Source organism: Dromiciops gliroides, chromosome 2 (genome assembly GCF_019393635.1).
Source record: "Dromiciops gliroides isolate mDroGli1 chromosome 2, mDroGli1.pri, whole genome shotgun sequence".
NCBI lineage: Eukaryota > Metazoa > Chordata > Mammalia > Microbiotheria > Microbiotheriidae > Dromiciops > Dromiciops gliroides.
In genome coordinates, this window is record NC_057862.1 from 573177132 (window position 1) to 573193631 (window position 16500).

General features: G+C 34.3%; 1 protein-coding gene across 3 annotated transcripts in view; it reads right to left on the reverse strand.

Annotated features, from left to right (window-relative positions):
- PLCB1 (phospholipase C beta 1) overlaps positions 1-16500 on the reverse strand; it is an 856495-nt gene that overhangs the window by 817601 nt on the left and 22394 nt on the right. For all 3 annotated transcript variants that reach the window (XM_043984633.1, XM_043984631.1, XM_043984634.1), the window contains exon 2: positions 15664-15741. In XM_043984633.1, the coding sequence (XP_043840568.1) occupies positions 15664-15741 (78 nt within the window). The remainder of the gene's footprint in view (positions 1-15663; positions 15742-16500) is intronic.

Here is a 16500-nt window from a genome sequence, read left to right on the forward strand (position 1 = left end):
ATCAGAACAAACAGACAGGCTTGGAATTATTTCCCTTTTCTGCTTTGGAAAATCCACCATAATAATTTCCACCACTGAGAAGTCCTTGGATTTTATTTCCACACTCCACCTGGGATCATTACTATTTTCTCAAAATAGAGGGGCCTCTATTCTAAGTAAATAGGTGTCTCAGTAACAAGAAAAAGGAAAGGAAAAGGCAGTACTAAATGGTGAGAGTTATCAATAATGACAAATGAATTTCCTTGGAGATTTCTCAACTGTTTTTCCTTCTTCCTGTAATCCCCCACCCATGCTGATTCTTGAGGAAATGTGAAAACACAATCTGGGACTAGAAATTGTTGCTAGGCGTATGCTCACTGTGGTAAATTGGAAAGCAGCCCCACTTTCCTAATATATCACATGGATCATTTTCCCCCCCAAAGAATCAACAACAACAACAACAACAAAATAAGGTAAGGATACCTCCTATCCAATTCAATCACAGAGGTCTGCCACTGTATTGTCTAAATAGCTATTTGAGTGACTTCCTAGATAACTTAGAGAGCAAAGGGAAACTAGCTACCCACCAACTTTGGTAGCCATTTCAAATACATCTAAGGGAAAAAATACCTTATGATGTAACAGGCCAAACTGATAATTTACTTAAACAAAGTCCTCTAGACAAATTCAAAAGATTGATCTCAATTCTAAACAAAGAAACAAATAACCTGGGTCATTTCATAGAGTCCTAGACTATAAAAACCAGAAGGGATCTTAGAGATTATCTGGGTAAGACCTCAGGGCACCTAGGTGGTGCAGTGGATAGAGCACTGGGCTTGGAATCATGAGACCCATCTTCATAAATTCAGATCTAATCTCAGACACTAGCTGTATGATCCTGGGCAAGTCACTTAATTCTGTTTGCCTCAGTTTCTTCATCTGTAAAATTAGCTGAAAATGGCAAACAATTCCAGTATCTTTGCCAAGAAAACCTCAACTCCAAATGAGGTCACAAAGAGTCAGATGCGACTGAAGTAACTGAACAACAAAAAACTGAAACCCATAATTTTGTAAGGGGTGTTGTAGATGGAGCTACTTGAAGTAAAAAAAAGTTTAAATGACTCTCCTAAAATCATTTAACTAGTAAGATCTAAATATTACATGCATATGTATTCATGCATGTAAATATAACATATCTATATATGTGTGTGCATATATGCATAACACATTTTGTATGTATTTCTGTGTGCATGTATAAGTGTTTGTAGATATAGGTATAGATATGGATATTTGACTGAAAACTAATATATTTCCTGGAATGTATTTTAAGTATATATTCTATTATACCAAATATATTGTTAATTTATGGCTCTCTCCCAAAAGACGCGTCATAATAATACTTTGTAATGAAAAATTCATGGAAGCCTATAAAAACAAACAGTCTGGGAAGATGTAAGAACTCTGATAAATGTGATGATCCAAGCCTGATGACCAAGCATGCTGTCTACTTCCTAACAAAGAAATCACTGACTTATGTGGACAACGAGACATAAATTTTTTGGAGAAGGAAAGTGAGGGAATTTGTTTTGGTTAACTATGAACAGTTGAGGCAACTAAGCAGTACAGTGGACAGAGCACTAAACCTGCAGTAAAGAAGATCTGAGTTCAAATCTAGTCTCAGACACTTACTAACTGCGTTACCCTGAGCAGGTCACTTAATCTGTCTGCTTCAGTTTTCCCATCTAGAAAATGATAACATTAATAGCACCTATTTCCCAGGGTTCTTTTGAGATAAGGTTTGTAAAACACTTAGAAAACCTTACGGCTAAAGATAAATGCTAGCTATTGTTAATATTAATATTATTATTTATTTCATGGAATTTGTCTTATTTTTTCCGATGGAAAGGTAGTAGGAAGAAGAAAAAGTAAATTGATTTTAAAAATGAAATTTCATTTTTTTAAAAAGACAAACCAAAGTTTAAACCCAACATTTGCATAAGACTCTCTTCATGTTGATCTATGCCAGGGCTTCTTAAACTTTTCCTACTCATAACCCCTTTTTGCCCAAGTAATCTTTATGCAACCCAGGGTATATGGGTATATATAATAAGTATACGTAACCTTTTATTGTTACTAAACTTTTCATGACCCTCATATTCAGTTATACAAAGCTTTGTTCTGTGCCTGAGAGAGGGACAGAGCTCTTAAGATCCTGCGGCTATTTGCTTCTTCTGGTTTCCAGCTTCTAAAAAAGATACATAGATTATAGGCTATCTTCAGAGAGAGATCCATGAGGGAGAAAAACACTCTTGGAAGAAGCCAACATATAGAGGAGCAAGCAAGCAGACCAACTCAGCTCAGCTCAACTAAAGAGAGAGGACTCAATCCCATATAAGAGGATATTCCTCAAAAGCTCTAGTATAATAAATTGAGAATATTGCTTCTGCTTCTGCAGGAGTTTCTTCCTGGAGTCTTTTTTTTTCCTTTCCAGGGACTTCTCCATGAAAAGATCCTAGAACCACATGTCAGCTCTCTGGAAGTCAGAAATTAGAAGAAACAAGGGTAACTCTCCTACTGGAAGCCCTCCACAACTCTGAATCTCATGGATGGGAATGGACAGAGAACAGTTATCCTTTTCACCAAGGAGGAGATTCATATGCAAATGTCAGGTTTGAACCCTGGGGCATGAGGTTATGGAGAGCAAAGTAAGTAGATAGAGGAAAACAGTCTTTTCAATGGCTACAACAACAAATTGAAAGAACAATTGAATTTTTAAAATCCCAATTTTTGCATGATTGTAATGAGCAAGGTTTACCCTGGGGAAAGGAAAAGAAAATTCATTTTCCTTTATTTCTTGCAGTGGTGGGGGGAAACTGGTATCCAACATTGGATTCACTGTTAGTCTTGTTTTCTGTCTTGGCTAGTTTTGATGAACAGGGGTTTTTTTTATTATCTTGTTTCCTTATGCTTTACTACAAAGGATGGCTCAATGAGAAGAGGAAAATATAAGGGTGATATAAAAACAAAAGATATCAATAAAAATAGAAAAGAAAAACAAGTTATTTCTTTTTTTCTGTACTCTATAGAAAACAATTCAGATGTTCAACAAATTTGTACCTTACAAATTTCTAATAAATGGCTTTTATAAGTTAAGCAATCTTTTAAGTTCATGAAAATAATATTTAAAGCAATCTTTAAGAAAAAGGTTTTAAAGTTTGGATTTTAACATGCGAGTTTCACAAGATTTATTAAAATTAAATCACACAGTCACAATAAATAACCAGCTGCTTTGCTTTAGGGTTTTTACCACATACACTCCGTACACTTAAGTGCTTCAGTAGGACATCTAACTGCACATTGAAAATCATTTTATCAAAAGGAAAAGGGGGCTTGTTTTGTTGAATAAATATAGAAACAATGAGGTTGCTGATGAACAGTCAGGATGAAACAATGATGTATTGGCAAGAAAATGAACAAGGGAACCACCTAGCAGCTCCAATCTATCTCTAACATCTATAATTCAAACCAAACAAAGGAATACTACATTATCTCAATACCAAGGATCTGGGAATTCTCTACTTAAAAAGTTTTTTCATTTAACAGTAAACAAAATTTTCTGTGATGTAGGAAATGAATCTTCCAATTCCTCCAATCCATTTTATCAAACTCTTCTTATTATCAAAAATTATATCCTGTATAACACCTTCATAGTGTGGCAAATACCCATTTTTATGTTCCCTACAAGAGTAGAAATATCCTAATATAAGACAATCCTCCTAATTAATGTATAGTTTTAAATTTTAATTATATTATCAGTTGTACATTTGGAATGACAGACAAAATATTATTAAATAGTTCCAAAATTGTTATAATATTATGTAAGAATATTTTTTGCTACCATTTATTCTTATGAAATGCATCAGTGGCAAAATAAAGATCATTTAATACATTTACAAATTAAAGACCAAAAATTAATCACAACAGTAGCAATTATAATTCGATTCCTTTTTAAGATGAATTTCCCCATAGTACATATTTATATCTAGAGTTCTACCAAGACCTAGTTTCAGCAGAAAACGAAAATCATATCCACTACAAAAACTTGGGAATGGTTCCAATACTAATTATGAAAAGTGTTTCTATGTCTTTAGGCTGTGTCAGCATAAAAGTAATAGCAAATACATTAAATAACCCATCACAAATGATGGCTTCTTAAGAGTCATTGATAGGTATAGTTTTCCTCAAGGATTTCGCCTCTGAAAAAATAACAGAATTTTAAAAAAAGTTTTCCCTTTAACCCATGTAGAAAACTTCACGATATTTTCTCCACTGTTACATTTTTTCTATTAAATTCATTGCATCATTCTCAGTTGATTATGGAAAAAGAGATTGTACTAGGGAAACAAAGAATGAAGGCTGAAAGTGTGGGAATTCCTTTTTTGTATGGGTTGGCCTAGATGACCACTGTGGTCCCTTCTAACTCAAATTATAGGATTATGTGACCCTCTTTTGGAGAGCACTTCATCCCTAATAACCTTAATGCACAGAAAAAACTCAACCTTTAGATAATAAAGGTTTGGTTAATAGAGAAAAACAATGCTCTCATGTCCCATTGTTTTCTAATTCTTATTCCTTACAACTTACATTTATGTGGCACTTTAAGATTTATGAAGCACGTTCTTTAAATTCCTAAGTATCGGATACAATGGAAGGAGTGCTCATTTTGACCTAAACCCTGGTCACATAACTAGTTTTGTGACACTGAAATGTCACAGCCTTTTTTTGGGGGGGGATGTTAGGGGAGAGTCTCATTTTCCTTATCTTTATGTAAGGAACCATCCCTTTAATGTGATATATTTTCATAAAAAAGTTAAATCAATGATTCAATAAAATTCATCTTTCAAAGATGGACAGTTTGATATGTGAAAAGGTGAAAATAAATTAAATTGTATTAAAAACTACTAAATTGTGTCTGTAAAGAAATACAGTTGTCATGGAATTTGAGTAGTTTGGTACAGAAAACGAACAGCAGCATAAGCATAAAAGTTTAAATCACCTTATAAAGGATTTAGGGCAATGCTTAGTTTGTGAACAGTACAGTAGCTGAAAGGGCAGAGAAAGAACTTTTACTTATTAAAATTGATCAAATGTATTTATAGAGAAGCAGTTTAAAAAAAAGAGACTATAATGTGGGACCATTTTGAGAATAGAAAGATGCAAAGCACTATGAATTTTAAACGCATTTACATGTAATCTTTAAGATTTAAGAGAGTAAAAAAACAGAGTAAAACAAGAAAAATCATATAACTTTGAAAACTTGAAGAATAATTAGTGACTATTGACTTCATCAGGAAAATTGGGTCAGTTGTTACCTCATACGTGATAGATTAGTCACTTAGACCTTGAGGCTCTGATTTAAGCCATTGAAAAAGGCTGGGGGGGGGGGGTCAGGCTGGAGTAGTCAGGAAGGGGAAGGAGAGGAAATCAGTCAGAGCTATTTGAAGAAACCAGCAGCAGAAGCAGTCAGCTAACAATAAGGCTTTGGCTTGCTAGTTCCTGATTGGCTAGAGAAAAAAAAAGACTGCTGTTTCAGTTATTTCCCTTCTGCGTTAGTAAATTTAAGAGAGATGAAGATTTTCAAAAGCATTTAATGCTCTTTGCTATCCCCCACTGGTTTGAGAGAGGACTAGAATGATAGAAAATAGGTTTTGCTGATACCTTGCAGTATATGAAGAGTTACTTACATCTAATTGAGAACCTTAATATATGAAGAGCTGGATAGGTTGGCTTGCATTGCCCATAGAGTCAATGTCAGCTGTTCTGCTGTGGCCTCTGCTTTGAATGAATAACATATCCTGAATAGGAGCTGGTCTGACCTGTAGTACCCAAAGATAGCTAACCTGATGCTTTATAATTCTCTAGCTGAAAATGAAGTGTTAGTTTGAAAATAAAGGAGGATTGATTTAGCTGAAGAGTGGTAAGGAATAGCATGGAATAAGTTAGCAAAGAAATGGCTTCATGTGTCACTGAAATTCCTGAATGAATGCATGAATGATATCAAAGCTTACAGTGAAGAGTTATTTTACTCCAAGCACGCTGTTTTTTTTTTCCTTTGGCATGCATCTCTACTTGGTTTCTGTAAGTATGTTCTAATTCTTCCCCCCAAAAAAATACTGAATGTATTATGTGTGGCTTGTAATGTACTTGGGGGTGGGCCTAGTTTATTTGTGGCTTGTAATGTTTTTAGTGGTAGAGTGAAGGCCAGTATCCTGTTAGCTCAAGTCTGATGTTGGAATGAAATGAAGCACTCAGGTTATTCAATCATTAACAAAAGGTTTATTCAGCCATAGCATAAAAAAGGATATTCAATATGGATACTGCAGTAATAAGCTTGGGTAGATGTAGTCCCCTCGTCTCCATGTGGTCAACAGGACAGGGTGTAACTACTCAAGTGGTTTTGGGATATCTACCAAGTCTAAAGAGACTCAACTCCATATGGGTTTGCATGCCCTTAGGTGACCAGAAAGCCACATCAATAAGACCAGAAAACTGTGTTAAGAAGGTACAACTTTAGCCTTAGTCCTCTGGGTCAATCAAGTGCCAGGGAAAGTTATGTCAATTTTCAGGAGAAAACTAGCCTTATTTGAAATATGTGTTTATGTTTGTGTATATGTGTGTATATATACATATATATGTGTGTGTGTGAGTATGTTTATACACATATATAAGTATATGTACTCATGTGTGTATGTATATAACTGCATTTCAGTATAATTATTTCCTTTCATGGTCCTATATACTTTATTTTATGCATTTAAAAATATTATTCTGAGAAAGGTTCTATAGGCTTTAGTAGAATGCCAAAAGATTCTACTCCAAAGGCATCATGCTAAGCCCTTTACAATTATTATCTCACATGATCTTCACAACAACCCTGAGAGGTACCTGCTATTGTTATCCACTGAGGAAAGAGAAGTTAAGTGATTTGCCCAGGATCACACAGCCAGTAAGTGTCTGAAGCTGGTTTTTAATTCAGATCTTCTCGACTCCAGTTAGAGTGTTCTATGAACAAAAGTGCTCTCTAGAACAAAAGTACTTTGTTGTTGTTGACATTTTAATTTCCATCATTTGTGAAGGATCTATAATTTGTAGGTATGGGAAGTCCCTTTTGCAAATCCACAAGCTGCCTATAACTTCATAGATATATTGTAGAGTTGCTGAGTTTTATAGTGAATAGGTAATTGTCTTTAAGATTTATTATTGTCATTCACATACTATCAAACATAAGAGATGGAATTTGAAATTCCAGGTTTTCTGGAGTCCAGTACTTTTATCTACTATGTTATCATTCCTTTGTTATTGAGATTTAAAAGGCATTTAAAATTTTCTCTTTGAAAAGATGGTACCTTACCATACAAAATACTCTGAAAATACTTACATACAAAAATGCTTTGAAAATACACTGATTTTTTTTTTTTTTGGTGAGGCAATTGGGGTTAAGTGACTTGCCCAGGATCACACATCTAGTAAGCGTTAAGTGTCTGAGGCCGGATTTGAACTCAGGTACTCCTGACTCCAGGGCCAGTGCTCTATCCACTGCACCACCTAGCTGCCCCAATACACTGAATTTTAAAATAACACAAAATTAAACATCATAAAAGAAATTTTATCTTATGGTTATTCTAAAATACATTTAATGATTTAATGAAATTTTAATTCTTTTAAATTTAATTTTAGTTTATGGAATAAAACAAGTATTTCCATAATAACATAATAAAATAATTGCACATGAAACTACAAATCTATTATGTACAACTTGCTATTTCTTTAAAATACATAAAGTTATCACATAAATTTCTTTTTTTCCTTTATCTTCTTCCTTCTCCACTTTAAAATTTAAAAAATTTTAACTTTAAAAATGACTAAGAAATGCACTGGAAAAAGTAGTGTAAAAAAAAAATGTATGTAGTTTGTTGAATGAAGGCCCTGTCCCAATTAAAGATCAGTTGAAATGGTCATTCAAAAATGCCTTTTAGATTTCAAAAAATTCACTTCTTATTTCTACAAGTCTTGTCATGGGAAAAACTTTTTAAATTTATGGTTTAAGTGATAGTGAAGAATTGCCTTGTCCAGTTAATTTTATACCATGAAGGTATGTGTGTCTGTTTTATTTTAAGTATAGTGTTAATTTTCAGTGGTACTTCAATTAAAAATATCAACTGAACAAGTAAAGGATGGAGAAAAATAAGGCTACACAACACTTCAGGACCTGGAGATTTGAGTGAATTTAAGTTTAAAATGAGTCAAGAATTTGGCATGATAACTAAAAAAGCTCACCCAATCTTAGATTTTATAAATAGAAACATAGTGTCCAGAGTAAGGAGGGAATAGCCTCACTGTACTCCACCCTGATTAGATCACACTAGGAGTCCTGTACTTAGTTCTGGACATAACTTTTAGGAAATACATTGCCAAGCTGGAACACATCCAGAGGACAGTGACCTGGATGGTGAGGTGATTGGAAACCATGCCACAATATCACTTTAAGGGAGTGGGAGTGTTTATCTCAGAGAAGAGAAATCTTAGGAAGGATATAATAAATTTCTTCTCACAAGTGAAGGACTGTCATTTGAAACAGGACTAAGACTCAATTTGTTTGACCCTAGGTTGGGGAAAACCAGGAATAAGTACTGGATATTGCAGGGACTGATTTTAGGACTCTTCCTTAACAAGCATGGCTGCTTATTGGTTCTCTATCAAGGGAGGTCATCAAATAGAGGCTAGGTAACTATTTCTCAGAAATGTTCTAGAGAGAATTTCTGTTCAGGTAAGGGTGGAACTCAATATCTTATGTCCCTTTCCACTTGAAAATTATGTGATTCAGAGGGAATCCGTTACCTAAGTAAGTCAAAATATATATAAAACACACACACACACACACACACACACACACATATATATATATATATATATAACATTGGTAGCATCTTCCTGGATTTCTCATTTAGACAAAATCCATGATAAAGTACCAATAATAACAATAATGACTTAGGAATGATATGATTCTGAAGACACTGAGAGTAAAGCAAAATTCCTTAAAAATAAGAGTTTTCTCATAGAATGCCATTAAAACAAAGAATTTCCATGGAAATCTTGATTGATTGTAGACCACTCCAAAATATTTGTGAGTGAACACCCTATTTAATTTGTCTTTTTTTAGTTAGATTACTTCCACTATACTATGTTTGGACACAGTAGAAAGAGCACTGAATTTGAAATAAACAAAAACCTGGATTCAAATCCCAGCTGTGCAACCTTTATCACCTCAAATAATCAATCAACTCACAAGCAATTATTAAGTGTCTACTATGTTCTAGATACTGTGCTTGGTGCTGGGAATAGAGATATAAAGAACGAAACAATCCATATTCTCAGTTTCTTTCACTGATAAGGATAGAGTAGGACTAAAGGATGTTTAGGAATCCTCCTAGCCCCAATACTATGTTTTGAATTATTGTTTATAGAAATTTCCTTTAGCTTCCTCGTGGAAAGGGGAAAAGGAAACCAGGATTTATTTTCCTACTATGTACCATTATTATTTTTCCAAGTATTGCTCATCTGATCCTCACTACAACTGTAGGAGGTAGTGATCATTATTATCCCCATTTTATAGTTGAGGACACTAAGGAAACAAAAGATTAAGTGACTTGCCAAAGGTCACACATCCAGTAAAGGTTTGAGGCCAGATTTGATCTCATATCTTCCTGATTCCATGTTCAATGCTCCCTATGCTTCACCACCTGCCTACTTCATAGAGATTTTAATTGGCAAACTGTAATCATAATTTTTAAATGACCACATCTCTCCTTCAACATTGTGTTCAATACCACTGCTGCTTCCCCCCACTTCTACAAACAAAATCAGAGAAAGAGATTCTGAGGCTCCCAGAAGGGGAAAAAATTAATACTGAGATCCATTATTGTTATTGGAATATGTTTTTAAAGTACTTTATTCTGAACCATCTCCCCCCAAGCTTCTAGAATAAAAAATTTCATTGACATCTCAATTCAAAATATTTTTGGACTCTCAGAGTTTATGTATTTATTCTGACAGATATTATAAGATGAGTCACATAAAATGTTTTACAATATTTAAAGAAAAATATTTATGAAAAAATTTACTCAGGTTTTATGTGGAAAGTCTAGGTTATATGATGTATTGCTTTCTTCAGAGAATTAGCAGCAATTTTTGCATCAAATTCAGCAAATTATTGAGCAGTTAATATGTTCAAAGCAAGTGCTACAGTACCTATAAAGAAAAACAAAATATACCTTGTTCTCAAGTAACTTAGAATATAGAGGAAAAAAGTTTTTAAAATGCATAAAACAACATAACAGATGGGATTACATGTATAAATTAAATATAAGTATTAATAGAGTATGAATTTTATTCCCATTTATTTATAGGTCAGATACCTATTGCTATATTTGAAGATCTGGGGTCTTAGTTGAAGATAATAGAGAAAATAATAGGTTCTTTGCACAATGCATTCCTGTTTTTTTCCATTTCTATTGAGAAATGCTTATCTAGTACCAATTCTCAAGGGTTAGAGATTCAGGGAAATATCCATCTTAGTTCACTGGACTCCATATTGGTAGCAGCTAGGGAGAAAAGAAAACATTATACTAATGTAATCTAGTTTTATTTTTACACCATCCTTGGCACTGAGGCAAGGGCACAGAGTTGCAAGGCAAATATCTATTCTATTCCATTTTCTAACTTGATAGATGTTCCTAATCTCTTTAATTTTGATCTCTCTTCTTCTTTAACCCTGCTTTAGAATTGCTAGGCAGAAACATTCTTATTATGGTTCTTGCTATTCTTAACGTAGTTTGCTTGGCTGACGTTTTCTGCATTGGTGTCAGCTGCCAACATAGCGTATCTCCAAAATAAAAGCAATAGGCTTTTTAAGAGCTCATGCATACAGCCTCTTTTAAATATTACTGTGCTATGCAACATCTACTAAATCAGATTTTCTATAATCAATATCTTACAAGTATGAATCTTTTTCAGCTTTTATTTGAGATAAATATTAAAACAAAATGATCATTTTGGAAGGACCTTTCTACTATTTTAGATATAGTATTATATAACTATAACAATGAATTTGAAAGAATCTCTAAGCTGCAGAGCAGTCTCAGTTTCCCTATCTATACAATGGTTTTACTATCTCTACTACTTATCTCATTGTACTGATGTGGAGATCAAATGAGATAATGAACATAATGTCCTTTATAAAGCACTATGAAAATGTCATCATGGTTATTGATACTGTTGACTGTGAAAGTAATCCCATTAGGTTATTGCTACTTTTCTTTTCCTCGTCTTTCCCCTACAGTTATCTGCCCTTTCAGAATTTTGCCAATGGATGTATGTAGTGCAAAATTTGTTCAGGAACTCTATTTGTGGGTTCCTGAATCCATCTCCTGTAATCCCTCCTGTGCTTCCTGTTATTTCTAAACTGGAAATGGAAGCTTGTTCAGTTCTGTTCAATGAAATAAACTTATAGTTAGCATCTGCTATGTGTCAGCCACTATTCTAGGTGCTAGTGAGATAGTCAAAGCAGCCCTTTCCCTCAAGGAGTTTGCATTCTATTTTAGGTTATACAAGATGTACATAATTAAGGAAAACAAAATTGACATAAAGTAATGCAAAATAATTCAAGAGTACTTATAACTTGAGGTATCCAGGAGGTGGCACCTGGGATGTACTTACTTAGATTGTTGGAAAGGCATTATGGTCGTACTAATCATAGATAGTGACTCGTTTAAATTCCCAGGCAAGTTCCCCCCAGCTACCCTTCAGTAAGGTGAGTTGAAAGCATAATTGGTACCCTGGAGTCCACTACCACTTTGGTTAACTGAGAAGCAACAATGTCTTTTCTGTGCAGTATATGCAGTATACCTTCTCTGAAACAACAGAAGAGACAAGGATAAGACATTTGGACTGCTGTTGGGTAATTTCCCACTGCTGAAGTGAAGAATAAGTGCTTATGGAAGGGAATCTTTGCCACAGGGCAGCCCAGAGTCATTCAGCTATGTTACTGAAAAATGGGCTGTGCCTGAGGTGTTGTTAAATAATAAGATTTCAGAGGTAAGGAAACTGAAACCTGAGAAAATAGATGCTTCTTCAACCAAAATAAAATAAAAATAGCATGACATAAAAAGTGGCAAAATGAAATTATGAGTTTTCTTCAGTTCCTAGGATAGACATAAAAATTAGTCAAAAACAAAATGTTACAAAAATAGGTAATAAATCTCAGAATGTCTGTTTTCTCTCTAAGATATATTTAAATTAGTATATGGAATTGATCCCAAACAAGAAATTTTTGAATATCTCTTTAAAGAAGAAAGCCTATAAATACTGATGTCATCATTACAGTTATACCATGTATTTTCAAGGGATCTTATGTTGTTTAAATGCTTAGAATGTCATACTTCCTCTTTGCCCACCATTTTCTTCTGGCACCTGCTTACTTTGTGATTTAATGCATCATTTATAGGAGTCCATCTCCCAGAATTCAGTGCATATTCTTTCTGTTCCAGGACTGGGCTTAACGCCAAAAGAAAGAAGCCCAACAGAATCATAGGTAGTTTTACATATTATTTTTGTCTTTAATCGTCTATCTTTTTGGATTCTAAAATATATGATCACTGACTAAAAATAAAATCTTAAAATTAATAGTCAAATGAACAATATAGATTTCAATAGTGAAAAGTACAACAAGCTTTCTGTCTGCAGTGATCCACATGCAAGTGGTTTGTGAAGTAAAGTCATATAGCAATGTAGTGAAATTTTGATTGTATTTTTGCTTTCAATTAGTCATGCACATCATTACTGGATTATGAAGAGATAAGGAATACAGAAAATTGAAGTAATATATTCCTACCATCATTTTCATTTCTAAAAAATAAATCTGTATTTTTGGAATAAACATCATCCAGAATGTTGAATTAACATAACAATAGAGATAAGGCAGAAAGCATTCTTTCCCAAACATTTTCACTTTAATAAGCAAAGAAACCTTTAGGATAGGTCTTAAAGCTTAACTGAGGTGTCATGAATTATTAATGACTCAAAATCCCTTCTGTTGCTTTTATAGAAACTTGATTTACAAGATGAAAAATCAAACTGACACTTAAGTCTCTCGTACAAATACCCAACCTTTAAAAATTCTCTGGGCATTATAAATACATTTTTCATGCATATGGCTATAACAGTTCTAAAAATATCTTTTAAAAATAGAACTCCTCGAAGCCATTGTTTTACACATAACAGTAGGAAACACAAGGGAATGTCAAAGCCAAAAGTATTTAAAAACTAAATAATAAACGTTGGGTATTGTTTCTTTTTCATAAAACAATCAACTCATGCACTGGAAGTCACAAATGTAGCAAATCACTGAACTCAGAAAACTATACACCTTCAAATAAGACTTGGTGGCCAAGAAGTATTGCTAGTAATTGGTATCCCTCAGAGTCTCAAAGCTTCCAGGCTCATCCCAGGGCAATTCCACAATCCCAAAACAAAAATGAACTTTAAATGAATTATATCCAGACCATAATTCCAAACCCTTTCTTTACCCACTCTCAAGATCACCTGGCTGAAAGAATGCCATTCATGGGGGCACAGAAAATATCTTCCCTGATGAACAACTTAACCTTCAGTGAATCCAGATGAGAAAATTCTCCATGTTAATACCAACATAGACATATATAATGGATCAGAACCTCTGGGTTGAGAGTGACATCAGGGCTAAGATTCTACTTGCAAACAACCCTTGTAGCCCTCTCCAAATTTCATAATAAATCAGAGTAATTTTCTCTGTTTCTTCCACAAATAAGGTTGAGTTGAGCCCAGATGTGTGGAAGGGTAGTGGTTGTAGTACCTGGGGGAGGCACTCTTGTTCAAGAGAGGTTTTCTATCCTGATCCCAATTAATATAATCACAGAAGCCTCAGATACTTGGATTGAATCAATCAAAAATATGACCCAGGTATGAATAATCCTTCAATCAATTTAAGATAATGATAGGTTTTTGACCATTGGATGAAAGGAAGATCTGGCATACAAGAAACATCTTTTGAGAAAATCAAATAGCACCTCTTACGCTGTATATAAAAATAGCAAACAGCAAATCCATTCAGTCAGTTAAGCAATAAGTAGTGGTGAGAGAGTCCCAAATCAAAGGTTAGAGCCAAGTATTCAAGAAGGAATGTCTTTTGCTGAGTGGCAGGGGGAGAACAGAGAGGTAGAATGGAAAGAAGGAAGGATAGTATTTGTCTCTCAACCATCTACTTGGACTACTCATGTTATTAGAGAGCCTGGATCATTAGCAGTGACTCTAGCTAGGATAAGAGAGATGGGACCAGTAAGACACCACATATCCAGCTAGGAAGAATAGTCACTTCAAGGAGTGTGACCCCCTCATGACAGAGAAGAGTGCAGCAATGTACCCGATGAAAGTACTGATATGAGTAAATACCTTTGTTAAAAGTATTTGCTAGTTGACTGTTAGTAAAAACAACACTGGTGGGGGCTTATAAGCATGATGTTAGAAATTCAGCTGCTCCAGGTTCCTCCTAGAGTACCTTGGTCCCAATTACAGTGAGATTTGAGGAATCATCCTGAGCAGGGTTGCTATAATTGGCTGTCATACCTAAAGAATAGTAATGAATCAGCAAAATTTCAAGTTTGCTTAACAGTGTGGATTATCTTTACTATATTATTATATAATATGTGTGAATAATTAATCCTAAACTGAGTACAAAAGCAAAGATAAATGATATTCTGTTAGAAAACCTTGAAAGACTTTTTGAAGGTTCCTGCTAGAGACAAAATGAAATATGCACTTTTTTATGAAAGTGTATGAAACACTTCCTATATTGGCTCACCTGAACAAATTACCAAGGTCAAGTTCTTATTGAATCCAGCAGGATAATTTAATGAAGAAGAAAGGAGAAGGTAAGAGAGAAAGGTGTCAGTCAAGGGCATTTTCATTAATGTTGGTTTGCTTAGTATCTGGAGTGGCAAACCTCCTGGGGTAGTTCACATGCCTTTTAATCATTCCATTCTTTGGGTTGGAGGTGAGAGGGAGATGCTATGGGAGAAGGAATCAATAAGCAATAGTAAGAAAAAAACCTAATTTAACCAGACTTTTATGTTTATAGCCTTATAAACATATAAACAAAAAAGCATTAACAGAGCACTAATCAAAATAGAATATTATATAGTCATTTTGATAAATATGTGTCATCCTTTTACCCATTCTTTTCTGGTACAAAATCCAACCAGAGAAAATGCAAAGATTTATTGGAATACATCTATTTCATATAAGCACAGAGTTAGGACTTAAATTCAGAATCTAGACCCTGGATAACCAGCCATTTTGGTTGTTTAAGTGGTTCTTAAATCTTAGCTACTAAAATGTTTTAACATTTCCCCCTGAGAGTTAATAAGCACCAAAGTTTAGGAGTATTATTCAAAATCAGAACAACACCAACAGATTAAGACGCACTGCAGTCTATATACACAGTTGAATTTTCTAAAGACTAGGAACATCTTAAAAAGTATTCCATTAATTGACAAACTTCAAATATTTAGAAGAAGGTATCACATCTCTTACCTTATTTTGATCTGTCCAATAAAAGAAAAATCCTTGTGGATCAGTCCTCAGAATAATTGGAGTAACAATAGTGGAGTCCTATAAATGAAGGTGGGAAAAAAATATTACGTAAGACACTAAACTTATAATGTGCATTCTACCTTGAATTTATTTTAACAAGCCATAATTGCAGGGCAGATGGGTGACTTAGTGGATGGAGCACCAACCCTGGAGTTAGGAGGACCTGAGTTCAAATCCAGCCTCAGACACTTAACACTTACTAGCTGTGTGACCCTGGGCAAGTCACTTAACCCCAATTGCCTCACACAAAAACAAAACAAAAAAAAACCAAGCCATAATTGCTTAAAAGACAACCTGAAGTTATCAATTATGAGAAGATATTATTAAATTAGATGTAATTATTTATGATATAAATGAATTACTTTGGTAAATCATCAAAATGTTTTGCTATAGATGGATGAAAGATAACCACATCTTGGGACCCTAACATCAATTCCTAAATAGCTAAACCCTCCCAATAATGGAATAATATTTCCAGAGCAATAGCTGTGGAGTCTGGAGACCTGAGTTCTCTTCCTGATTCAACTGCCAACACAGTATATCATCTTGGACAAGGATTTCCCTGTCATTGGGACTCAGTTTCCTTTACTGCGAAATGAGAGAATTGGATGATTTAATATCTAAGGTCCCTTTTAGGCCTGATTGAAATCAATCCAATTCAACAAGTTTTTATTGAGGACCCATTGTGTGCCAAACCCTTTGCTAGGTTCAAAGGAACATGGTAGAGATATTCATTACTCCTGGTTTTTAAGTGAATGCTGAATACATGTTAAATAT